General features: G+C 48.1%; 1 protein-coding gene across 5 annotated transcripts in view; it reads right to left on the reverse strand.

The window, feature by feature from the left end:
• The window catches only part of SHANK3 (SH3 and multiple ankyrin repeat domains 3), a 445,396-nt gene that overhangs the window by 320,520 nt on the left and 97,626 nt on the right, over positions 1–27,250 (reverse strand). The window contains exon 1 of one of the 5 annotated variants that reach the window (XM_061637960.1): positions 19,835–20,112. The exons of the other annotated variants lie outside the window; for them this stretch is intronic. Coding sequence (XP_061493944.1) covers positions 19,835–19,921 — 87 coding nt within the window. The 5' untranslated portion in view covers positions 19,922–20,112. Of the gene's footprint in view, positions 1–19,834; positions 20,113–27,250 lie in introns of those variants that run through there. 5 annotated transcript variants of the gene reach the window in all.

The following is a 27,250-nucleotide window of genomic DNA, read 5'->3' on the forward strand; positions in this document are numbered from 1 at the left end:
GAGCACTGACAGATTGAGGGCTTTTTCTTTCATGTAGATTGCAAACCTCCCCCTCCCCGCAATTATACTATCTGGCATATGGATATGTTCATTTAAGTGAATCCAAAATTATGGCAAGAAAGGTCCCCTCAGTCACAGTGGCTTAGCTAAGGAGAGTGTCCGCAAAGCACAAGCGTTATTTGCTTTATGAACAGCGAACAGGCTCTTCTGCCAAATAACAGCCCTGGAAAGTGCTTTGTGGCTCACAGGAATCAGACCTCATGGGACACATGTTTTGTAAAAGACTTTCTGCCACCACGTTCATCTTCTAGAATTGTGGATTCCTCCCCTCGCAATACCAACCACAGCTGCCAACACCTTGGGGTATCTTTGTTCATGCCAAACTTGGAAACTGTCCTGTGAAAACATAGGTCTATCTAACATGCCACAGCAGACATTTCATCTTCGATCATGTGGGCATCACAAGCCACACATGCACATTGTGGCCATGCAGACGTGTGGGGGGGCCCAGCAGGTCCAGTTTGAGGGCCACATGGCTGATGGAGCTAGAGTCAAATGAGTTGAAAGACTGCATCCAATCTCTGAAGAGACTAATTTGAGTGGAAAATCCCTCAATAACTGCCATTGAGGAGAAGGGGGTAGCAAAGTCATATGGGTCTCATAGAATGGGATGAAAACAACGCATGGACTACACAGAACCTTGCAAGAGTGCATCCAGTGTATCGCTATTTTGCAGAAGCGATTCAGGCACATACTGTAAATTTAGTTTTGCCCAATTAAAGTGGATTAAAGGGCTCTGTTGCCCTAGCAAAAGAAACTCCTTTAAAAAAAACCCCAACTTTTTGTCATTAGGAAACTGACAGGGAAATGAACGGAAAAGTGTGGAGATGAACAAATTATTAACGGAAAGATATACAACCATCCCGCAAGCAAATCAGGATGAATGCCGACTGTCATATAACTGCTCCACAAACAAATCAAACCAACTGAAGACCAGACAGAGTCTAACACCCCATATAAGCTTTGCGTAAGCAAATTGGGATGACTGCCCAAGAAACAGTTTGCCTGGAGGAGGCTGGAGTCTGTTGGGACTCAAAGAGATCCTGAATTGGTGGCCTCAGGGACATCATGGCCATGTGGAGATTTGGCCTGTGCATGACCTTCCCAACCTGATCAAAGGCAAGAGCTAAAAGGAAACCAACCGGTCCAGTGAAACAGCCGTCTGGGACAGCAATAGGCTACAACAGGCCATGAAATAAAGTTTCTCTCCCCCACCGTTGCTTGAGGGCAAGGACTCCAGGGGGACTCTGCTTGCTGCCATCCTGTCCCCATCGGCTCATCCTGGCCCTGTGCAGGGCAGCCTGGCTCCCTAGATCTTCCACCACCACCCAGCTAACAGGAGTAGGGTTTTGTAACGTGCTGCGGAACTAAATATTAGTCAACAATTCTGCCTACAAGACTCATTCCACAATAAGCCAGCTAGCCGGTTGTGTGCCATGGCATCCCAGAGGTGCCGGGGCCTGACACAGTTGGAGACAACCCGTAGAGATTGGGCAGTGCTCTACACAAGGGCAATAGGATGTTTCCTATGGGGCCTCAAAGCCATTTAGGTCAGTTCCCACAATCAGCTGTCTTCACGCGATCTCCTCAGTGAGCTGCGGGGCCACAAGCGGGTTTGCAGTCCACCCAGAGAAGGCACAGACTTGGTGGAGACTACGTGACCTGGTGCTGAGAAAACGGTACCCAACTGTGCAAATTTCAGCGCGCGTTAGGGTTGTCAGAGGATTCCAGCAAAAACAAGAGCGGAGATTGCCAATGTTTTCTTATTCGCCCCCAATGGCTTCATATAGATGTTAAACAGCATGGGGGACAAGATGGTACCCTGCGGCACCCCACAGCACAACTGCCAGGGGGCTGAAGGACAGTCACCCAATGCTATTCTCTGAGAGCGACCTTGGAGATAGGATCGGAACCACTGTAAAACAGTGCCTCCAATACCCATCTCACCAAGTCAGCCCAGAAGGATACCATGGTCAATGGTATCAAAAGCCGCTGACAGATCAAGTAAGAATAACAGGGTCACACTCCCCCTGTCCTTCTCCCAATAAAGCTCATCCATCAGGGCAATCAAGGCCGATTCAGTCCCATAACCAGGCCTGAACCCAGACTGGGATGGGTCAAGATAATCTCTTTCATCCAAGAGTACTTGCAATTGCTGTGCCACAACCCTCTCAATCACCTTCCCTAAGAAGGGGGTATTTGCAACCGGTCGGTAGTTGTCAGAAACCAGTGGGTCCAGGGTGGGCTTTTTCAGGAATGGTCAGATCACTGCTTCTTTCAGCGTGGCTGGGTCCTTCTCGCAAAGAGGGGCACAGGAGTATTCATCTAGTGCTGTCGCGCACGTGCACTCTGTCTTTAAGTGACAAACAACAGCAAGGTCCCCCTCCTCCCCAGCAACATCCCACTTTCATTCTACTGAATTTAGTTCCCTGGAGGGAGCACCATGTCCTTCACCAGACATTAAGCACAGAGCAGTGGATTCCCTGCCCACTCCCCCAGTCACACCCCCGTCCTTACAGGTGGGTTGCTTTTTGCATCACTGCCTTTGAATGGGGATGTGCAGGGTTATTAGCAAATGCTAAAATACAGTTTGGGGCACTCACATCCTCACTGACAGACTAGACAAGCCCTCTGTGGCAGCAGATCTTTGTGCCTTGCAGAACTACATTAGCCTGTCCCTGTCATCCCACCTGTAGCATGGTGGTTCTCACAGGGGAAATAGGATCTTGACAGGCTGGAGCATTGGGCTGAAAACAACAGAATGAAATTTAAATGTGAAGTTCTACACCTAGGAAAAAGAAACAAAATGCACAGTTATAAGATGGGGGATCCTTGGCTCAGCAATACTACATGCGAGAAGGATCTTGGGATTGTTGTTGATCACAAGCTGAATATAAGCCAACAGTGTGATGTGGCTGCAAAAAAGGCAAATGCTATTTTAGGCTGCATTACCAGAAATATAGTTTCCAAATTGCATGAAGTACAAGTTGCCCTCTATTTGGCAATGGTTAGGCCTCATCGTAAGTACTGTGTCCAGTTCTGGACACCGCACTTTAAGGAGGATGCGAACAAACTGGAACAGGTTCAGAGGAGGGCAAAAGGGACGATCAGGGGTCTAGAACAAAGCCCTGTCAGGAGAGACTGAAAGAACTGGGCATGTTTAGCCTTGCAGCTAAAAGTGGCTGGCATCTGAAACCAGAGAAGAGAAAAAGAAGGGGGGAACCCCCAAACGCTATAAAAATATGTTTTATCAATAATCCGAGCCCAACGCGTTTCAGCCTGTGTATTTAGGCCTTCGCCAGGGGAACAACCGCTGGTGTGAAGTTTCTTTCCATGAGCAAAGCTGCTGTGATGCAGAAATGGAATATTCCCCCCAGCACCATACCGCCCCCTCCTAGCTCAGCTGGCTCTGTGAAGCAGGAGACTCTCAGGCCATCACTACCACCACACTGCCCTCTTCCAGTTACTGGCTTCAAGAGGACCCACCCTTCCGGTGACAGGCATTCCCTGTCACGTGGACTATGAATTAACGGGATCCATTCAGTTGCCAGATGCTTCTAAGCTCTGGTTTCAGGGGGCAAACCCCTTGGCAGGCAAAGATGACCCTGCACCATCTCACTGCAGCGCTTGCATCATGTCCAGACCTTGGAAAAGATGTTTGCTGTTTGCACCCAGCATGTCTTTGTTGCAGGTGAACAGCAGATTCCAGGTCTGTCAACAATGAAACCTGCCACTTTATTTTGCAAGGCTAGTGCCCTGATTTGGCAGGTGGCCAGGTGACATCTGCCCAAGCCGCCAGAGCGTCGTGGCTGTGTGGGGATTCGAACCCTAGTCTTCCAGCTTGTAGTCCAACACCTTAAACACTGCACCACACTGCCAGAGGCAGAAACCTCCTTTGTCTGGCTGCAGCCACACTGGGCTTGCAAAGCCACACCATACGGCCCTCACATTCTCTGGCCTCTCCCCTCCATCACCACTCAACTCTGTCCCGATCATCTCTCTGCTCAAACCCAACTGCTATGTTTCACTACAACAGCGGCTTTCAAACTCTCTTCCTTAAGGGCAACCTGGCCACATCAACGTGTGTGCCAAGAAGCCCCAACACACTGCATGGGCATCTTCCAGAGGGGTGTGCAATCTGAAAGAGGCTTCGCTTCCCATGTGGTAGAACAGCTTTACCCAACCTGGTGCCTCCAGATGATTTGGAAGGCAGTTCCCATCAGCCCCAACTTGCAAAGCTGCATGGCTGGGGCTGATGGGAATGTAGTCCAATACATCTGGAGGGCACCAGGTTGGCAAAGGCTGATAAAAAGCCTATTCCTTTTGCTCTGTGTTTGTCTCATGCCAAATATAGTTTGGGCAAGTTTTCAAAATAGTTCTAAAACCTGCAAAGCCTACGTGAAAAATGGAAATGGACTGCCTTCAAGTCGATCCCGACTTATGGCGACCCTATGAAGAGGGTTTTCATGGTAAGCGGTATTCAGATGGGTTTTTACCATTGCCTTCCTCTGAGGTTGAGAGGCTGTGACTGGCCCAAGGTCACCCAGTAAGCTTCATGGCTGTGTGGGGATTCGAACCCTGGTCTCCCAGGTTGTAGTCCAACTCCTTAACCACTGCACCACACTGGCAGACAGCAATTCCCCTTTCAAACCACTTTCAATTCCCTGGAAAACCCTGCCTCTGCTGTTTTATGTTTAAAGCCCTAGAAGTCCATCCAGGAATTGCTGTCTGCCAACCCAGTACTGGTTCTGCCTCTTGCAAGAGAAAGATGACCCATGCCAGGCTCTGCGGTCCTCTCTGATCAGCTCTGCAAAGGGGCTTTTCCTTACTGGCGGGTGCCAGGAGCGTCACCCTCTTATTCCCATACAGTTCAGACCTGTGGCAGGGCAAGGGTTGGAATCCCAGTGGCCCAGGGATTGCTTCCCACCAACCAAGGAAGGGGCGGAGGGTTTCTTCTTTCCTGTACTTGGCCTGGCAGGATTCCACCGCTGAAGAGCTGGTTCGTGAGATGCTTGTAGCACTAAAACAGCTTCTGGAAATTAATTTGGTTCCTGTTGGAGCCTCTGCAAAAAGGCAGTGAGGAGGGAAGGGAGGTCTCAGCCTTGCTGGGCACAAGGATGCAGTCAAGGATTAAGGCCCTCCAAGGACTTTTTTGCTTAACAAAAATGAAATGAAATGTGAAAGTTGGACTGTGAAAAAAATGGATAAGAGAAATATCAACTCATTTGAAATGTGGTGCTGGAGGAGAGCTTTGTGTATACCATGGACCGTGAAAAAGACAAATAATTGTGTGTCAGAACAAATTAAACCAGAACTATCACTAGAAGCTAAAATGATGAAACTGAGGTTATCGTACTTTGGACGCATAATGAGAAGACATGATTCCCTAGAAAAGACCATATTGCTGGGAAAAACAGAAGGAAGTAGAAAAAGAGGAAGGCCAAACAAGAGACGGATTGATTCCGCAAAGGAAGCCACAGACCTGAACTTACAAGATCTGAACAGGGTGGTCCATGACAGATGCTCTTGGAGGTCGCTGATTCATAGGGTCGCCATAAGTCGTAATCAACTTGGAGGCACATCACAACAACAGAAACATTTGTTCAGTCAGGTCTGGAGGAAGTGCTGCCATCTAGAATGGCCATTCTTGCAACAGGGTCGTTGGATTCCATTGCTTGCAACTCTGGGGGGGGGGGAGAACTCCCCAGGAATAAGGCATCCTAACAAGTGCCTTAAAAAAACCTGTTCTATGCCCTGACATGTAAACTCAGCATCCTGCCATAAGCTTTCAAACCAGCTGATAAGGACAGGCCACCTGGCTCAAAGAGAACATCTGCTTTGCACGCAGAAGGCCCCAGGTTCAGTCCTCAGGCAGGACTGGGAATGCCCCTGGCCTAAAACCCTGGACAGCCACTGCCAGGTACCGCTTTGACACCTGGGTGTTAAGCTGCATATTAAGTTGTTGAAATGAAAAAATAACCCCAGCGCAGAAACTGTCACACTGAAACAAGGATGGTAATTCCGGATCCCCACAACAGGAAGCACCTCTGCTTCCAGGTGCTTCCCATTGCATGCTATCCTACCTGGTTGTAAGCTACAATCCTGTGCACAGTTACCTGGGAGTAAGCCCCAGTGAACACAGCTGAATTTATGTCTCAGTACATTTGGATAGGATTATTCCATCAGAAACAGAAATGTTGCCAGAAGTCAAGAGGAGAAATCATGCAAGCAAATACAAGCAGTATTCACCATCATCATCCTTTTTCTTAATGCCAGCTACTGAGTGTGGAGGCAGAGTATAGACTTCATTGCTATTATTGGTTTCCTTTCCACTGAAATGTACTGAAACAGATTACATAATTAATTACATTAGTTTTGGCCGTAGCAAATAGTGAGACAAACAACACAGGTTTTAGCAGAAACTGAACTGTAGCAGAAGGGAAACAGCGCTGACTGCGGTGAACCACAGCACAGGACGAAATTGCTGCTTCCCTACATCCCTAGATAGAACTGAATTATTAGGGACTAACTAGTCTCTGTTTGGTGATATAAAAGTTCCTAGTAGAAGGCAACAGAGGCAAATGGCCAGATGGATCATTCCCCAAAGCAAAGCAGCCCATCATTTACAGCTGAACCCATGTTCAAATCATTCAGCTCTTCTCAAGAGAAAAACAGTACAACCTATGAGGATGACTTCTCAGTCTTTGGGAAGAAGACCACCGTTAGGAGATACGACTTCTTAATTGCAAAGCCCGTAAACAGTTTTCATTTAAGAAAAATGTTCAGAGACTCACGCTGACATCAATTTGGCTCAGCTGTAAGGAGGGCTGTTCCGCCTTAGAGATTTCCCCCAAGAGTTGGCATTCCAAGTGTTGTTTTAAGGGCTGCATCACAGACCAGCTTTTACAACACAGACAAGAACCTGATCTATGCACTGTTTCTCCATGCACCCATTACAAAATACACCCTTTTCTCAACATGGAAAGCAAACTCTACATTTAAAATAAATGGCCTTTTGACCTGATGGCATCAGACACAAGCCCCAACTGGGAGATTGTTCCTCTATGAGGGTGGGAAACTTGGCAAGGCTTTCAAAGGCAGATCTTGGCTTTCTTTGGCCTCTTCAGTTACACAGTGCTGAAATTATTTCCCGACTCTGCGAGAGAAACCGCAGAGCACAGCTGGGTCTCTGAGCGACGAAGCCCTTGGAGAAACCCCTGCAGATGTTTCCCAAACAAAGATCCTGTTTCTGTGTAATACGACCTTATCAGTATCCTGTGGGTCGCATGTTATTGAAACTGTGTCACAGGTAAACCAGATCTTGGGCCAACACAAAAATCTGGAAAGCAGCAATAAACTAAACTAAAATAAACAGGGCAGGCGTGCGGAATCCTTTTTGTGTTACGACATGTGAGAGCTCCAGATGAGCTGGAATCGAACCGTACATTCCATTCCACTGAAGCTGATGGCAAGCTGCTCAATGAGGTCCCTGCAAGATTTCTGCAGTCTCGCAGAGAGTAGGAACAAATGAGGGAGGGAGGGAAGGAAGGAAGCGAATGTACCCAATTACCCTTTGGGCTATGTCAGTGCTGACTGTCGTCTGTATGATATCTGCCTTTGGTCGTATTGCCCACATGTCACTCCACTGCAGACATTATATATGCATGCGCGCGTGCGTAGACGCACAGACCATTACTGTCTGCACTGACAAATGGAGCATATTCCTGCATCTTCTCATGACCTGAACTCCACTTCCATTTGTGTGTGTGTGTGTGTGGGGGGATTTTCTAAACAAGAATTTTGGAATTAGTCAAGGGATCCCAGACCTGCTCCCCGCATGGCCTCCGGGGGGACCCTCCCAGGTCAGCAGCTGGCTCTCCCCAGGTGCACAGCTCCCTGCTTGCTCTTCTGTGCTGGGCAGAAGCAAGGACTCAACCCGCTCCCGACACCAGCAGCCATCTTCTGCCTGCTTCTGATGTCTTCTAAGCTGGGACACCTTCTTTAAGGAGACAGGGGTGGGGCAGCACTGGCTCACTGCCTTTGCTGCCCAGACTTTTCAGGCTCCCATTCTCTCCCTCCTGTTGCACCACCTTCTGGTCAGCTCACTGGACGTCTTTATAGCCCCCAAGGCCATGCGGCACAATGTCACTGAGGCTGCTTCCAGATGACCTTCTACTGAACATTCATTCTGATTTGTTTGTGGGCAGGGTAGATGTCACTGCATCAAAGCAAATTTTATCTCACACTTGCCAGTGCCTTTCCCCATCACTTTCCTTACTACAAAAAGTCTGATCTTTTGTGGGAGCGGGTCTGTTGCACAAGAACTCCCAATCCCCTATAATTTCACAACCTGAATTTGCCAGTATGTGATAGAATGTGTTGTTGATCACAAGCTGAATATGAGCCAACAGTGCAGCTGCAAAAAAGGCAGATCCTATTTTAGGCTGCATTAACAGAAGTATAGCTTCCAAATTGCATGAAGTACCACTTCCCCTCTATTCAGCACTAGTTAGGCCTCATCTTGAGTGCTGCGTCCAGTTATGGACTCCGCACTTTAAGAAGGATGCAGACAAACTGGAATAGGTTCAGAGGAGGGCAACAAGGATTATCAGGGGACTGTAAGCAAAGCCCTATGAGGAGAGACTGAAAGAATCGGGCCTTGAGAAGAGAGGACTGAGGGCAGATAGGATAGCACGCTTCAAGTACATGAAAGGTTGTCACACAGAGGAGGGCTAGGATTTATTCTTGATCGTCCCAGAGTGCAGGACACGAAATAATGGGATTCAGGTTACAGGAAGCCAGATTTCGACTGAACATCAGGAAAAACTTCCTAATAGTTGGAGCGGTACAACAATGGAACCAATGACCTAGGGAGGTGGTGGGCTGTCCAACACTACAGGCCTTCAACACTACAGCCACCTGTCAGGAATGCTTTCATTTGGATTCCTGCACTGAGCAGGGGGTTGGACTTGATGTCCTTATAGGCCCCTTCCAACTCTATGAGAATAAAATAAAAACAGCCTGCTGGATCAGGCCAGCAGCCCATCTAGGAGAGCCCATCTATCCCGTTCTCACTGGGCATTGTTTTCAAAGTGCTGACAGACTGACCACTTTATAATCTGCTCCAGCATTTTCCCAAGGATTGATATCAGGCTGACTGGTCTGCAGTTCCCAGGTTCCTCCTTTTTGCCCTTTTTGAAAATAGGGACAACAGTAGCCCTCCTCCAGTCATCCGGCACTTTACCCATCCTCCATGATTTTGCAAAGTAGACAACAGATAATAGGTTAGTCTTATTTGTATTTTAAAAACAAGCAAACGGCACTTCTTCCTGAGGTACTCTCAGCCAACCAAGGACCAGTCTCACAATGTGATCACATCATGCGCAAAGCAAACTCAGAGTAAGGGTCTTGCCCTCTGCCCTCACTGAATGGATTGAACATTGTCACCCCAATTCACAATGCTCCTTCCCTGAAAAATGAATGAAAGTCTGTGTGAATATGTATGCTTATGAAAACACTTCCACATTTCAGTTCAGCTGTGTTGCCAGTCCATTTCCATGGATTCCACACTTCAAACCTATATTGTCAAACACACTGATTGTTATTGGTGTGATAGAATCAGGGACTTAAGATACAGAAAGAAAATAAAAATATTTTGATTTCTAACCCTCCCATTGGAATAGTGCTTTCCCCTGCCATGCAGTTAACTCTGGTATTTGATCCATAAATCATGTACACCAGGCTAAATGCCATAGTACTGATCATGGGTTCTCATGTCTTGGCTTTATTTAGACCCAATCGGATAGAGAAACTGGAGGTTATGTATATTTGCAACACAGGACAGAATCACATTGGTTACACTTCTGCGGAGCCCTTGAAACCTGCATGTTTGTTTGCTTGGTTTATAAATTCATAAGTCTCACTCACTTGTTCAGGAAAAATGCATGAAGCATTACACATTAAAAATGCAAACCAATGAACAATAGATGCTAGCAATAATGGCACAGAAGCCAAATGCCACTCAAGTGAAACATCTAAAACCCACTTTTCAACAGTAAATGGCATCCATAAAAACGTGACCAGGAAAACAGATGATATAGCAGGACAGAGGAAACTCCTTTGCATATAGAAACACTCTCATTTGTGGCTGAAACTAGTAGCCAGCCAGATGAGCCTCTTTGGGGAGGGCGTTCCAAAGCAGTACAGAGAGGGACCTGTTGTGCACCGAAACAAACCTATCTCAGTCAAAGAGGGACTGGAGCCCTGGACCTTTCCTGAAAATGTAGGTATTTAGGAAGGGATGTAGGGGAGAAGGTGTTCCCTAACATACAGGAACATTGGAGGAATTCCCTCCCCTTCAATATTAGGCAGGCACCATCTCTGCTATCTTTTTGGCACCTTTTGAAGACTTTCCTCTTTCAACAAGCCTTTTAAGTGGAGACCTATCCCAGTCTGCGTCTGGGTTAGAATTGCTTTTACTATGTTTTCTACTCTTTTTTTTTTTTAAGATGTTTTAAAAGCTTTTTTAAAAAATGTTTTTAATGTTGTTTTGTTTTAATGTATTTTAAGGTCTTTTAATGATTTTAAAGTGTTTTTAGCGTTTCTGTTTGCCGCCCTGGGCTCCTGCTGGGAGAAAGGGTGGGAATGTTCATTAATGACCTAGAATTAGGAGTGAGCAGTGAAGTGGCCAAGTTTGCTGACGACACTAAATTGTTCAGGGTTGTTAAAACAAAAAGGGATTGCGAAGAGCTCCAAAAAGACCTCTCCAAACTGAGTGAATGGGCGGAAAAATGGCAAATGCAATTCAATATAAACAAGTGTAAAATTATGTATATTGGAACAAAAAATCTTAATTTCACATATACGCTCATGGGGTCTGAACTGGCGGTGACCGACCAGGAGAGAGACCTCGGGGTTGTAGTGGACAGCACGATGAAAATGTCGACCCAGTGTGCGGCAGCTGTGAAAAAGGCAAATTCCATGCTAGCAATAATTAGGAAAGGTATTGAAAATAAAACAGCCGATATCATAATGCCGTTGTATAAATCTATGGTGCGGCCGCATTTGGAATACTGTGTACAGTTCTGGTCGCCTCATCTCAAAAAGGATATTATAGAGTTGGAAAAGGTTCAGAAGAGGGCAACCAGAATGATCAAGGGGATGGAGCGACTCCCTTATGAGGAAAGGTTGCAGCATTTGGGGCTTTTTAGTTTAGAGAAAAGGCGGGTCAGAGGAGACATGATAGAAGTGTATAAAATTATGCATTGCATTGAGAAAGTGGATAGAGAAAAGTTCTTCTCCCTCTCTCATAATACTAGAACTCATGGACATTCAAAGAAGCTGAATGTTGGAAGATTCAGGACAGACAAAAGGAAGTACTTCTTTACTCAGCGCATAGTTAAACTATGGAATTTGCTCCCACAAGATGCAGTAATGGCCGCCAGCTTGGATGGCTTTAAAAGAAGATTAGACAAATTCATGGAGGACAGGGCTATCAATGGCTACTAGCCATGATGGCTGTGCTCTGCCACCCTAGTCAGAGGCAGCATGCTTCTGAAAACCAGTTGCCGGAAGCCTCAGGAGGGGAGAGTGTTCTTGCACTCGGGTCCTGCTGGCGGGCTTCCCCCAGGCACCTGGTTGGCCACTGTGAGAACAGGATGCTGGACTAGATGGGCCACTGGCCTGATCCAGCAGGCTCTTCTTATGTTCTTATGTTCTTATATAAATCAAATAATAAATAAATAAATAAAATTCATTGGAGGCTGCCATACTGAGTCAGACTAATTGGTCCACCTTGCTCAGTGTTGTCTACACTGATTGGCAGTGGCTATTTGGGGTCTCAAGGAAGGAGATATTCCCAGCCCTACTGGGAGATGCCAAGGATTGAACCTGCAGCCTTCTGCATGGAGAGAAGAGGCTCTGCCACTGAGCTATGATGGCCCTTCCATGTTCCAAACCATTCCTTGAGGTACAACTCAAGTCCTTCCATTTGTGGGTGTGTTCAGTCATTTTATTTTGGTCATGGGGGAACTGGGAGTGGCTACAGAATGGTCCCCTGCTATAATGTACCTTATTGTGATCCCAAGACTCTCCAAATAGGCCTTCACTGGTGTCAAGAGATATTAGTGGTGAGGTGAGTTCCTCTTTTCGTCAGGAGCAGCTCCAGCACCTCAGCATAACTGACCCAGCCTAAGAAAACAGACCTGTAACGTCTGGGCACTTCATATCTCCCAACAGTCTTCCCTTCTCAAGGCTAAAAATTCCTAGTCCTTTCAGTTCTTCCGTTTCTAGCAAAAGCGTTAGGAAGGCACATAAGGCTGGGAGAGTCAGGGTGTGAGAAAGACTGGATGTGGGGGTGGCAGGGGGGGGAGGAATCTGGCAGTGCTACTGAGGCTGATTAGAAGTCCTGACAAAAAGGGTCCAAAAGCATTTGTTCCCCACAAACTCCTCCTGGGTTTTCAAATTGTGCACAGTTAATTGTGGCCTGTTTTCCTTCCGAGTCAGTGCAAGTCGAGACTTAATGTACGGTCCTCTCCCACACTGGAAGACAGAGGACAGGAGACCTCCAGCCTCATCCACTTGTGCAGCTTTTGTCTTCCTGTAATAGACCCAGTTTGGGCCATGCCCTTTCAGGCATCCGCTCGACCGCACAGCAGCCAGCTCTCAGCTGCACAGCCAAATGGTTTTGCGGGAAAGTCAGTGCAAACACAGGATGATTCAAGCAGTCCCAGCAGAGGCCCTGCATCTGCACTTGGCAGAGCCAGAACAAACATGACCTGGTGCACAAGGATGAGAATCACCTTTGGTTAGGAAATCCTGGGCAGGAAGACAGCCGAGCCAAGTGACTGGTCCTTAAGAGCGGCCCAGGGACTTGTATGCGAACACGCAAGAGGGGTTCTGGTCTGCAGCAGCCAGGAGGGCCAAGCAACAATGAAGCCCTTGGAGGCCACACAAGGGAGCGCACGAGGGGGCCTCCAGACAGTTGCCATTTTGCAGGTAGGATTCAGCTACCTGCTGGAACTCTAGGCTGGTCCATTTCAAGTGAATTAAAGCATCCTGCTGCCCTGGTGCTGGGGTGGGGAACCTTTCTGGCTTCCCGGGCCAGATCCTTATCCTTACGTCCTGCGCTGCCTTTTTTATGAAGCAATAAGAGGCAGGATGCTGAGGCAGACTATCGTCAACTTTCCCAGCTCAGAAGTGCAATGCATCAATTCCTTGTTGGCATTTCCTCACTTCAGCTGCCAAGTGGACATTTTTACTCTTTTATCTTTTATAATCAGAAAGAGATCCATAGTTGCAAATTCTCCTAGACATTTTAGGACTTGCCCTGGAATATGTACCATTTTTATTAGTGTTTATCTGACATCCTGAATTCAGTTATATTTTTATTTTTATTAATTTTTGGATGTATGATGTACTAATTCTTTTAATTCTGTTGGATGTATGACTTATTAATGTTCTGGTGTATGTTTTGCTTAGCTGGGTTACGAGTAGGGATGTGCTAGAATTCTGCCCAATTCAGATTTGGTAATGAATTTTCCATTGATTCCCTCTTTCTCTATCATCACAGATTGGATTTCTATGTAGTGGTTTTCCATGGCTATTTTCGAAAATGGATTTTCCATTTTCCTCTAAAATATCAATAGTAAGAACTATAATTTCATTGATATCTCCTTCCAAAATATCGATATTAATATCAATTATTTTGTGAGAAAACAAGTGGATCGGTAAAAGCAGAGGCTAGCGGACAAAGAATGAACTCAGATCAATACTGGCCTGTTAGGCTGACGGAATGCTTTCGGACCGGCACTGGCCAACCAATCCCATCCCTAGTTATGACCTGGAGTTACAACATTACACTTACTTGCTTACAGATCCTTATGAGCATGAGAATCACGGGCCACATTTGACAGGTGGGTGGGGTTGTCCTCATGATGATAATTATATGACATCATTATGACATCACATGATTGACAGGCGGGTCATCCCATTTTCCCATCAAACATCCTTGCAGGGTTCCCAAGTGCCCGCTGCCGCTGAGGGGAGCCATTTTGCAGGCTTCCTTCTAGCTTTTGGCAGCGGTGGCGACACAAAACATCAGACATCAAACATGGAAGAAGATGGGGAAGGTTTTTGCATTCCACCTCATGCTTCTCCCATGCACCCCCGATGTCACAGGTACAAAGGGAAGCCCTTGGGAGGGTTGCAAAGCCCTTTGTGTGCCTCCTCCCTTCTCCTTTGCACACCGACCCAGGCAACGAAGGGACTGGGGAGCTGAGGAAAACCCCTCTGAGGAGGTGAGCATCACCTGCAGAGTAGGAGCGTGGAAGTACAATGATCATTTAAGAGTAGGCCTTTGATGGCCTGGCTGCGGCAGGCTTCTGCAGAGTCCAGGCCAGCTGCTGCATATGAGACGCACTGCATGGAAAGGCCATTACCATTTGATGGAAAACCACAAATTCGGCAAACAAGTAATTGTAAGATCAGTGGTACTCTACCACTGACCTCACAAAAGGTCCTCAAGGAGCCAGTCATTAAGGTACCAAAAAATTACATGGCCAGATTGCCAGAGGTGACTGACCATTAAAGCCACACACTTAATAAAGGCTGCTAAGGCCATGCATAGTTCAAAGGAGAGGGCTTTGGGTTGAAAATGCCAGCCTCTGTGGACCAGTCTGGGAAAGGCCCCATCTTTCTGCCTCCTTAAAGTCCAGAGCGACAAACATGAAAACTTTGTGCCAGAGAAGGAGAATGACACCTGAGAGAGATCACACAGAATTCCTTTGAATGACTGAATCTGTTGAGAGTGGGGAGGGACTGCCCAGCTGAGGCCTCTTCCGTGTCACTTTCACTGGGGCTCAATGACAGGTCCATTCCACCCCATTTTTGTGGACTTTTTGGAAGAATGCATGAAAAATCTGCATGTAAATTGTATGTGTTTTGTACACATTCTTCCTGTAAAATACACATTTTTCAGTGCATTTCCCTGCCCTAAAATATGCATTTTGAATGCATTTTTAATGCAGAACATGCAACTTTTGTGCACACTTTTTGGGGCCAACGCTGAATCAAAAAATGCAGAAAAATGCATGATCCAGCATGTTTGTGGACTGGAATGCAACTAAGTCTGGGGGTGCTGAATTGGGTCAGTCCACTGCAAAAAGAAGACCCAACAAATTCCTCCCCCATCCCTAGTTGTCCCAGCCAACAATATGCCATTATGGCTTCCCCCTGCCATGTCCTGGGAAGTCTCAGGTGCAGTTTCTGGCTCCAAATCCAAATGCTGTGATTCAGTCTCAGCCGTTTGTCCTGTGGTGGAACTCAGTAGAGACACTGGGCACCGAGGTTCAGATGGAAAGACTCTTGGGGAGCAGCAGAGGCTCGGCTGCTGCTAGGTGGAAGTGGCCAGAGTGCCAAGACACCCCCCTCCTGCTGAAAAGGCAGGCCCAGCAGCGCACGGGTGCTTGCAGGAGAGCAAACATCAGAAAGCCCTTTGCACACCAAGAGGGAGGGTTCTGTATTAAGCAGTGTTCCCCAACCTGGTGCCTTGCAGAGGATTTGGACTCCAAGTCAGCTGGCTGGAACTGATGGGAGTTGTAGTCCAAAACGTCTGGAGGGCACCAGGTTGTAGAAGGCTGATACTGTAAAGGATAAATAAGACATATGAGGTGATGGCCACCAACCAGCTCTTTCCCCCAGTGAGTAAGGATTTTGATGGTGACTGCACTTGCATTCGGTCACATCAGAAGAAAAGCAAGAAGAAAAGAGGGTTGTTCAGCCCTAGACAAGCTGAGGGATGCTCACAATGAAAGCCTCCCGTAAAACACACAACAATGAGGACTCAAAGCCGATGAGTGGCAGATTGGGATGTGGCAGGCTGAGGATACGATAGGTGCAGCGAGAAGGGGAGGAGGGCCTCCGATGAGGACTTCGTGCCCACGAAGGCTGCCTTTGATAGCTCTTTCATGAGCATGGAGGCCTAACAGTTCATGAACGCCAAAGGCACTGGACTAAAATGACCGACCACTCCTATCACAACCTGGGATTTATCTTCAGGATTTGAGGAAAGAGTTATGAGCGGGCCAGCTGCACGTCAGGGAAATGATCTGTGCTCTGCTGCGCTCCACTTGTGTGATCACCAAGGCAAGAGAGGCCAGGAAAGAGTCTTGCCGCCTCTTTTCCTGCAGCTGTGGAAGAGATTCATGGAGCTGGCTTGGAAATTGGGGTCCCGACCTAAGCCATCCACAGAATCAGCCAAGCTGCCTCCCAATCCTGGAGGCAAAAAACCAAAACCTCTCAGTGGCAACTGGCAAAGCACCTGCTTTGCCCACAGAAGACCCCAAGTTCAGTCCTTGGCATCACCAGTGAAAAGGAACTCTGGGGTGTGTGTGTGTTTGGAAGGACTCTGGGTGCTGCTGCAGCTGTTGCTATTTACCCACCCTGCCTTCATTTTTTGTCTTCTGCTGCAGGTATATGAAGGGGAAGAGCTGCCTGAGGCAGTGCCTCGCCATTGCGCCAAGTGCGACGTTAAGTGCACACTTAGTGCCACACTTGGCATCGTCTTGGGGTTGTCTTGCAGAAAAGACAACGGAAGAAATGTTTATAGCGCTATTGGTTGTAGAAGATGGGGTTAGGTGGGAGAAGCACAATGGGACACTGGAGAATATTTTTAGATATTTTTATAATTGTTATATTTGATTTGTTTTATTTATTCTGTTATGTATATTGTTGAGATGTATTGTTTACTTATGTTTATTTAAAATGTGATGTATTGTTGCTCCTTGTAATTGTACCAAATAGGAATTGTATATAGTATATTGTATATTGATTTTTATGTTGCAAACAGCCCAGAGAGCTTTGGCTATGGGGCGGTATAGAAATTTAATGAATGAATGAATGAATGAATGAATGAATGAATGAATGAATGAATGAATGAATGAATGAATGAATGAATGAACTAACAGTGGGATTGAGAAAGACCCACAGACTGGGAGTCCCAGTTAACAGAGGGACTGATGATCTGAGCCAGGAGAAGGGACCTTCATACAAGTCATCCAGATGTTGGGTAGAGACACACTTACTGCTGTGCTGGTTCCAGTACATCTCCCCTACTCTCTTCTGAAAATGGAGGCACACAAGATGCCAATCAAACGCTGCCCTTTTTTACCTGGTTGGATCAGCTCCAATGTTGTTGTTGTTTTACATTCAGCTTCAGGAAGATTTCTCAACGGATTGGTCAGTCAACCCGTTTGCCTTCCAGGTTTGGCCAGTGGAATTGCTTGCTGCACGCTCAGGCAGGCAGTGACTAGCCCAACACTTTGCTGTGGGTGGTCCTGGAAGGTCTGAAGTCAGCAGTGGGGAACACAGGTGCATCCACCTGAGGGCAGAGTCACTTCAGAACGCAGACAGAAGAGCCATTCTGGCTGCCTACTGAAGCGACTAGTGTGCCCGCAGCCATTGTGGCCTCCGCTGCTGGCCAAAGGCAAGGAAAGTCCCCAGCGAATCCGACTTTGGAGGAACCTGGGGCAGAGGAGGGATAGATGGGTTGTCGCCAGACAGCCATCCCAGGCCAATTTCATTAACAGGCTCTGCTTCGTCCCATTAAGAAAAAAAATCCCCCTACTTTTACAACAACAGTACTTATGATTGCTGCCTTGAAAACAAAGACAGGACGGCTTCTCACGAACGTTTTTGGCAGAGCTGCCCTCCTCCCCCCCCATCCTTTTCTGGGATTGCCTTGAAAGTGTCCCTGGGTGCCAGAGCAAGGGCGATTTGTGATCTGATTGGCTGGGGCCGCCCATGTGATCAAAGGAGGAAGCACAGCCCTCACACCCAACTGACTTGTTTTGCTGTCAGTGCTGTCATCGCATAGCTAATCTGATCAGTTGTGCAGCACCATACGCATCATTGCTCCGTGATCCCTGGTTGGCTGAATATCCCTAGCAATTCAACAAGGAAGAAAAGGAGGTAGTAATGTTGAAGTAAAGATGGTACCAAAGCAGTAGCAAGAGGGAGAGGGAACAGCACCGAACACGTGGCGGGGGGGGAGAGAGAAAGGTGACCATTAAGGGCTTCGTAGGGAATGCCCCTCCCTGCACACACAGATAACTCACTTTTTGCTCCCAAAATTAAGACTGACAACTTTTCAGCAGAGCCCCAAGCCCTTTAGGGCTTGAAAGGGAGCAGTTGGCACGGCAGGCTCTTGCAGTCCTGGGTGCCACAGGCCCCCTCTCAGGCCCGCTCTCCTCTCCGGCTTCAGGCAGCTGCAATGGGGTGGCCCAGTTTGCACCTCGTTGACACCGAACTCTTGCAGATGGCTCTGCTAGGCCCTGCTCTGGGGCGCGCTTGCCAAAGTCGGGATATAAAGTTGACAGTCAAGAATGTGGCGATGGAGAAAGGAGGGGCCGGAAGGGGGCTTGGCGGGGGGGGTCACCACGCAGCTGCCCGCTGGCCGCCCCGCGGCTGCAAGCCCTCCGCCTCAGCAAGGGAAGCCAGCAGCCTCCAGAAAGGGGCGGGGGGGGCGCGCAGTGGCCGGAGAATCTCGCTCATTACGAGGCCAGGAAGGAAGGAAGGAAGGGGGGCGCAGAGGCAGCCGCAGCCTCGCTTCTCCTTCAGACGGCGATGAGGGGGAATAACTGAGACGTTCTTCCCGCAGGGAAATGCCTCCGACCGTCACCCGCCATTCAGCACAAGGCAGCGGCGTGGGGGGCAGACCCCCGCCCTCCTGCAGCCAAGCCCTTCTCCCCCTCCCTAATCCAGCGTTTCTGCTGTCGTGGAGAAGGCCTGAGGTTAAACAGCAAGCAAACCGGCATCTCATCGACCCCCCACCACGAGCTGTCAGGTAATCAATTTCCTGATCCACAGCCCCCCCCCGAGGTCTTTAGCCGCCATCTCAGCAGGACCGACCAAAAGAGGGAGAGGGGGTCTCTGTCCTGGCTGCGCAAACCGTCCCGGGTGGGGATTAGGACGGAGCCCCTTGCAGACCAGGATGCTAGGCCCACATGCAGAGCGCTCGAATCGACTCCTGCCCCAGCACCGACAGTCTGGGCAGGTCCCAGGGTGACAGCTCCGTGGGCAGAAATCCCAGTATCAGGCGAAGGTCCATATTCTCTCCCTCTCCCCCCCCACGCCCCGTAAACTGCACCTTTAGGGCGAAACAGGCAACGTTGACAATTAAATACTTGCTCAATAGTAGAGACTGCAGGGGAGAGCCATCCCACGACAGGCTGAAGCCAAGAATCCACATGGCTCCCTCTCTCTCTGAGACACACACACTTCACTCAAAGGTTTCCCTGTCAAGTCCGATTAAAATGAACAGGCGTTGTGTCCGACCCCGACGACAGTTCAGAGGGGCTGCACAGGACAACTATCCTGGCGACTTGTGCCCTGCGGCCCAAGCCCATCCCTATCCTGTGCCTCGGCTGCCCTTAACGATGCCAAGAAGCATCACCGGAGGCGGCAGCCTCAGGGCAGCGAAGCCCCTCCGTGCAGAAGTGAGGCTCGCTTTCATCCTGCCAACATCCGCCAGAAACTTTCTTTGGGGGCAGGATTAACTGTGAGCTACTTGTCAGCACTGGCAGAGAAGACGAGACACCAGCGGAGGGCATCAGAGAGGCCAGCTCTCTGTCCGAAAGCCCTCTCCAGTGATGCCCACGGGAAGGCCAGGTATCGAACCCAAAGCCCAGGAGAGGCACTCTGCAGGGAAGCCCCGGCCCCGGCAGCAGAGGAGGGAGGAAAGGCCAAGATCGGGGTGGGTGGGTGTGAGGGCGGGTACCTCGTTTTTTGCTCGGGCCCTGCCTCGCCTTGGAGCTTGTCTCTGGTCCCCGCGCGGACGCGGCTTCCTTCCCAGGGAGGCGCCCATGCTCCTGCCCACGGTGCCCACGGCGCCCACGGCGCTGACTCTGCCCCTGGCTCATCTCCATCCACACTGGCTCCAGGACAGGGCGCAGAGCTCACGCCCGGACATGCGCGCACATTCCGCAACCTTGACTCCGTCCAAGCCAAGCAGCGGCGGAGCTGCGCCCGGGAGGGGCCCGTTGCACCACAGCCGGCTCCCAGCGCCGCGCGCCGCCCTTCTCTTCCCCCCTCCCGCCGCGTTCCTCTCCTCTCGCCGGCCAGCTGTCCCGAATGGGCCCCTCTCGCCCGGCCCGGCCCCCGCGGCTCAGGAACGAAGCGGGCACGCGCTGCCCACCTGCCAGCAGCCCCAACGCCTGAAACCGAACACCCGCCGGGTGTTCCAGAGGCCGGCGAAGGAAGGGTTGCCCCGGGAGCACCAGCAGCCTCTATCTCGTGCATTCGCTTGTTTAACAGAGTTGCCCTGCATTCCCTCCATTCGGGAGCCCAAAGCCGCCACCAACAAGGCGTTGAAATCAATGAAGCGATGCGATGGAAACAGGCAGCTGCGGCAGAATCGAGAGTATCGGGGCAGCAGGAAGTTTTTTCCTTCTTTCTTTGTTTCATTTACACCCCACTTTTCCTCCGAGGAGCTGGAAGGGACAGCATAGTTGTCAGCACTGCCCTCATTTTGTCATCACAGCAACCCTGTGAAGTAGGCACAGCTGAGAGAGTGAGTGGCCCAACCGAGCTTCATGGCTCAGAGGAGATTTGAGCCTGGCTCTCCCTGGTGTGGTGTAGTGGTTAGAGTGTTGGACTACGACCTGGGAGACCAGGGTTCGAATCCCCACACAGCCACGAAGCTCACTGGGTGACCTTGGGCCAGTCACAGCCTCTCAGCCTCAGAGGGAGGCAATGGGAAACCACCTCTGAATACCGCTTACCATGAAAACCCTCTTCATAGGGTTGCCATAAGTCAGGATCGACTGGAAGGCAGTCCGTTTCCATTTCCTCCCTGGTCCTAGTCCAACACTCCAACCCCTGCACCAGACTGACACTGTCTTGTGCCAGGCATCAACCTCCCCTAGAGGCCTTAAGAAAAAGCCGTGTTTTAACCAGCTGCCGAAATACACATAATCATAGAGTTGGAAGGGACCTGGAAGGTCATCTGCTCTACCCCCACCCTCAATGCAGGATGCAACTGCAGCATCCCTGACAGACAGACAGACAGACAGACAGACTCTGCTTAAAGCTTCCAGGAAAGGAGAACCCCACCACCACCTGTTGAACGGTTCCAACCATTAGGCAAAATATTTAGCCAAAATCCACTTCCCTGCAATTTCCTCCCATTAGCTTGAGCCTTGCCCTCTGGATCTAAATAAATCTTCCCTTCATTATAGCCCTTCAGATATTTGAAGACCACTATTGTGCACTCTCGCGTGAGCTTTAATGTTGTGCAACAGAGGAATCCAACACAACAGCTGCACTAGCAGAAACGTGTGTGTACAACAGATGGCACAATCTATTGCACAACAAAGTTACCAGTAGCCTGCTTATGCATTCACTCTCTCTCTTTTTGTAAACAATTTGTATTATTTTAAAGTTTTATCTTCTTCCCATTGTGATCCCTGATAAATATGTGAAATCTCAGCAATTTGTAATTAACAAATGTATTTTCCAACCAAAGGAACCCAGATTATGATGTTCTTTAATTTACTGTAAATCCAACATAAGAGGCTGGGGCATCCCGAACATAAAATTCTATTACAGTGCCGTTCAACTAAGACAACTTATCAAGGGCTCTGGTGACAAGCACTTATGCATTCTCTTGCGCAACAAGGTTCCACTGACACAAAATGTTTCACCAGCAGAACAAGTATACCTCTGAGTGACTTTCACTTAGTGCAGTGGTTCTCAAACTGTTTTGGTTCGCAGCGCACTGTAAAACATATAAAAATTTTCTGGCGCACTTCGTGTACAAAATTAAACATATATTAATATATTTTAAACTATGAATAAAAATAACTATACAAATGGGTTTCTTCTAATTTTTAAAATATACTTTCATAATATTTGCGGCACACCTAGTCACCTCTTGCGGCACACCAGTGTGCCGCGGCGCACCGTTTGAGAACCACTGACTTAGTGCTACATTAGACAGAACCTTGTACGCCCACCTTCGCCTTCTCTTCTCCAGGCTAGACGTGCCTACTGTTGGAATGTATGAGGTCCAACTCCAACCTGTGGGTTGAGGCTGCATGGGGCTAAAGGCATAGCTAGAGAGGAGACCTCTTGGTTGCTAGGCTATCCCTATCCCTTTGATCTCCTGCTGTCTCTCCCCTTCCTGCTAGACTGATATGCAAAGGGTGTTGATCCCAGTTCCTTCCCGCCTTCCCAGTCGTGTTCTTTCTCGAGAGGGGAGCAGACAACTTTCCTTTGTCTCTCCCTCTCAACCAGCATGAGGGCGAGTACTGGGACCAGTGCAGACTGCTCCAACATAGCTAGTTAGCTAGATATAGGACTCTTTCCTATCAAGTATGTATTTCCAGAATAAAGTAGTTTTTTCTTATTTTAAAGCTTAAAGTCTCTGTCTGTCTAATTTTCAGGGAAGGTAGAATCTTAGCAAAGATTCAAACACACACACATAAGTTCACTCAAAACTCTCCGTTCCGCTACGCAACTCTGCAGGGTCCTATAGAACATTGGGCCCAGCGTCCTTTACCTACGTCTTTAAACCATTCCCCACAGGACTTGGTTCCCAAACCCCTCACCACCACCATCCTGGCTGCCTTCCTGTGTACACGTTCCAACCATCTATTTAATGGTTGCTTTTATTTATTGTTGAGATATATGCATGGGCGTGCACCCTAGAAGTCAACTGTAAGGTGCCCTAGAAGTTTTATTGCAGGTCGACATAAAAATACGTTAAAAATGAATGAATTAATGAATTTAGCAGCTCTCAGGCTACCCAGGTCCTAAGCTATTTAGGGCGTCAAAAGGTCAGAACTGACACCATTTATTTATTTTATTAATTGATTAGATTTATATCTCGATCTTCCTCCCAAAGGAGCCCAGAGCAACAAACACACACACAGTACAACCATTAAAACATCTAAAAATAATTCCAGTACAGATGCAGATTAGGATAAAGGTTTCTACTTAGAAAATTTGTTGAAAGAGGAAAGTCTTCAACAGATGCTGAAAAGACAACAGAGATGGCGCCTGCCTAATATTCAAGGGGAGGGAATTCCACAGGGTGGGTGCTGCCACACTAAAGGTCCGTTTCCTATGTTGTGTGGAACGGACTTCCTGATAAGATGGTATCTGCAGGAGGCCCTCACCTGCAGAGCGCAGTGATCGGCTGGGCATATAAGGGGTAAGGCGGTCTTTCAGGTATCCTGGTCCCGAGCTGAATAGGGCTTTGTACACCAAAGCCAGAACCTTGAACTTGGCCCAGTAGTTAACCATGAGTTAAGCCCAGAAACCAACAAGCAACCAACACAGAAGAAATCACGCTGGAGCCATATGCTGAACCTGGCCAGACACAGATGAGAAGCTAGCAGAGGCATTTTGGCCCATTTCCAGCTGCTGACCACACAGAGTCTGCTACAGTCCCCCAGTCCCCATCATCCAGACCACTGCATGGAAGACCCAAGTTCACGTTCACCTCTTTTCTCAGTTTGTAAAACATGTTGATTTTAGTGCTTCTCTTACCTTACTAATTTTTTTAAAAAATAAAGACATTTCAATGTTTTGCACTCTCAACTCTTTTAGCAGCAGTTGTCCTATTTTATGAGCCACCTTGTGGCTGTAACTGAGGCTGATATATAACTTCAACAAATAAAAAGAGACTGAATTGCTGTCACTGTATCTGTTTCAACCACATATCAACTCCAAAGAGTGATCTGGCTCAAACTCAACAAGGGGATTTGCCAGCCTTTTCCCAACCTGGTGCCCTTCAGATATTTTGGACACCAACTCCCAGCATCTATGACTGTTGGCCAAGTTGGCTGGGGTTGATGAGAACTGTTGTCCAAAAGAGCTGAAGGGCACCATGTTGGGACACACACACACAAGTGCAGCACCTAAGAAGAGTCCTGAAGATGATCAGACCAAAGGGGGCCCACCTAGTCCAGCATACTGTTCCCTCAGTGGCCAACCAGATGCCTCTTCTGGGAAGCCCACGAGCAGGACTTGAGCACATCAGTGGTGCCTGCCACTGGGATTCCCAGCAACTGGGATTCAGAGGCCTCTCACTGCCTCTCACTGGAGGTGGCACATAAGTTATCCTGGCTAGTAGCCATTCTTAGCCTTATCCTCCATGAAATTGACTCATCCCCTTTTAAAGCCATCCAAGTCGCTGGCCATCACTACTGCTTGGTGGAGTGAAGTCCATAACTTAATTATAGTAAAGTATAGATTGAGGAAGCTCACAGTGGGAACACTTGCTACCTCTCTGATGCCCTTGGCACTTCCAAAACTTGTGGCACCAGGGCACATACTTCTGGGGCAGGTGTGCCTTTGACATCAGCCTGGTGTTGAGTGGGGCTGCACTTTCATTGTTGCGGTGACAGCCTCCCTCCTCTTACATCACCTCCCCTCAGTTCATGGCCCTTCCCAAAACTATGGGGCTGACCCTGCTCACAAGTGCATATAACCGTAAGTGCCATTACAAGCCAATCTGGAAACACGGTTGAACAAAATCCAAAGTTGCATTTAAGATCTTGACTAAAAGCCTATTTCTTCATATGCACTGATCTGTTCCTGATTTTCTTGCCGGCAGAACTGAATCTAGTAGTAGATCTGAGAATCTGCGGAGTCAGGAAACTAGCTTTGCTAGAAGAACAAGCTTTGCTGAAGCAGAGCCAGCATGGCTTCTGCAAGGGAAAGTCCTCTCTCAGTAACCTATTGGAATTCTTTGAGAGTGTCAACAAGCATATAGATAGAGGTGATCCAGTGGACATAGTGTACTTTTCAACTTGTTCATTAATGACCTAGAGTGAGCAGTGAAGTGGCCAAGTTTGCTGACGACACGAAATTGTTCAGGGTTGTTAAAACAAAAAGGGATTGCGAAGAGCTCCAAAAAGACCTCTCCAAACTGAGTGAATGGGCGGAAAAATGGCAAATGCAATTCAGTATAAACAAGTGTAAAATTATGCATATTGGAGCAAAAAATCTTAATTTCGCATATACGCTCATGGGTTCTGAACTGGCGGTGACCGACCAGGAGAGAGACCTCGGGGTTGTAGTGGACAGCACGATGAAAATGTCGACCCAGTGTGCGGCAGCTGTGAAAAAGGCAAATTCCATGCTAGCGATAATTAGGAAAGGTATTGAAAATAAAACAGCCGATATCATAATGCCGTTGTATAAATCTATGGTGCGGCCGCATTTGGAATACTGTGTACAGTTCTGGTCGCCTCATCTCAAAAAGGATATTATAGAGCTGGAAAAGGTTCAGAAGAGGGCAACCAAAATGATCAAGGGGAAGGAGCGACTCCCTTATGAGAAAAGGTTGCAGCATTTGGGGTTTTTTAGTTTTGAGAAAAGGCGGGTCAGAAGAGACATGATAGAAGTGTATAAAATTATGCATGGCATTGAGAAAGTGGATAGAGAAAAGTTCTTCTCCCTCTCTCATAATACTAGAACTCGTGGACATTCAAAGAAGCTGAATGTTGGAAGATTCAGGACAGACAAAAGGAAGTACTTCTTTACTCAGCGCATAGTTAAACTATGGAATTTGCTCCCACAAGATGCAGTAATGGCCACCAGCTTGGACGGCTTTAAAAGAAGATTAGACAAATTCATGGAGGACAGGGCTATCAATGGCTACTAGCCGTGATGGCTGTGCTCTGCCACCCTAGTCAGAGGCAGCATGCTTCTGAAAACCAGTTGCCGGAAGCCTCAGGAGGGGAGAGTGTTCTTGCACTCGGGTCCTGCTTGCGGGCTTCCCCCAGGCACCTGGTTGGCCACTGTGAGAACAGGATGCTGGACTAGATGGGCTACTGGCCTGATCCAGCAGGCTCTTCTTATGTTCTTATGTTCTTATCATGAAACCCAGACAAGATATGGGACTCTGCACAATGGTCAGTGTAAGATATGATGGACAATGCCCCAGACTGCACCTTAGTCACATGCTCAGCAGTGCCAGTTTTGTGGTTTCTGTGGGGAAAGTGGAATCTCATAAAGGCTTTCCTTACAGAACGGAACATAAGCTCTTGCAAAGACCAGACCTTTGCCAGATATCGTTCACCTTAATAAAGCAATACCATTGTGTGAAACTATTTCAAAATCTGATAGAAAATCTTTGCTAAAAACCTGGATGTTAATCGTTCCCTTTGCAGTCTCAAGTTCTACTACATTCGGTGTATCCATGAGCAGGTCACAGTCCAGAAACTGCCTCACATTGCTGCTGAATGATGTTACCCATTCCTCCATGACACATTCTTTAGAACTTCCGGTTTTCTGGTGTTTTCTGAAACTTTAGCCAATGCAAAAGCATGTCCTTTAGAAAATGAAGCTGAATTTCTCCATGCAAAACTGCAGCAGTCATTCCACAGTAGAAATAAAAAAGCACTCCTAAAAACCAATCCTGAATAATCTCCAGGGCTTGTAAGCATTCAGATACCACAACTCTGGGTGATGATTTTACCAACAATATTTTTTGAATGACAGAGGGTATCAGGCTCTCCCCTCTGACTCATGAAAAGTTCAAAATGGCTTGGACTGATCTAGAGGTAATTAACTTTACAGAAGATTTGCTTCCACAGCAAGATAACACTCATTGAACTGAACCTTGAAGCATTTTGAGCTGTACTGTGCAGAAGCCATCCCACAAACCAACTGAATCTTTGCAGCTGCTTCACAAACGCCACTTTGCTGCAATTTACAGAAGGTTGATCTTGTTGCCAAAAGAGCTCCCACTTTTTAAAACTGCTGTCTTAACCCGATCTGAGGGATGGGGGGCAGTTGTCACTTGCACAGAGTAAAGCTAGCTTCTCACAATTTAAAATAAAAGTTTAACCTGCTAACTATGAAAAACAAATGAGGACAGGGTGGTACGAGGCCGCATCATCCTAATTGTGAGAAGGATGCCCTTTGTCCCCTCATCCCAACACTCAAGCCCATCATTGTACAGCCTTGTTCACACAACCATTGTGAGCAGAGCGAGTAGAATGCCTAGTGGGTGCCTGGGCGGTCTTCCCAGCTTGGGGGCACAGAGCACTGGCTACATACAGAGGGGCCCTGTGAGCTCCCAGAAGCCCCTCCACGGGCAGAAGATCCAATGGCAGGAGACCTCCCCCACATGGCCGTCTGGAGAAGCGGGAGGGAGGAGGAGACAGAAGGAAAAGGAAGA

This window comes from Rhineura floridana, chromosome 8, assembly GCF_030035675.1.
Source record: "Rhineura floridana isolate rRhiFlo1 chromosome 8, rRhiFlo1.hap2, whole genome shotgun sequence".
Lineage (NCBI taxonomy): Eukaryota > Metazoa > Chordata > Lepidosauria > Squamata > Rhineuridae > Rhineura > Rhineura floridana.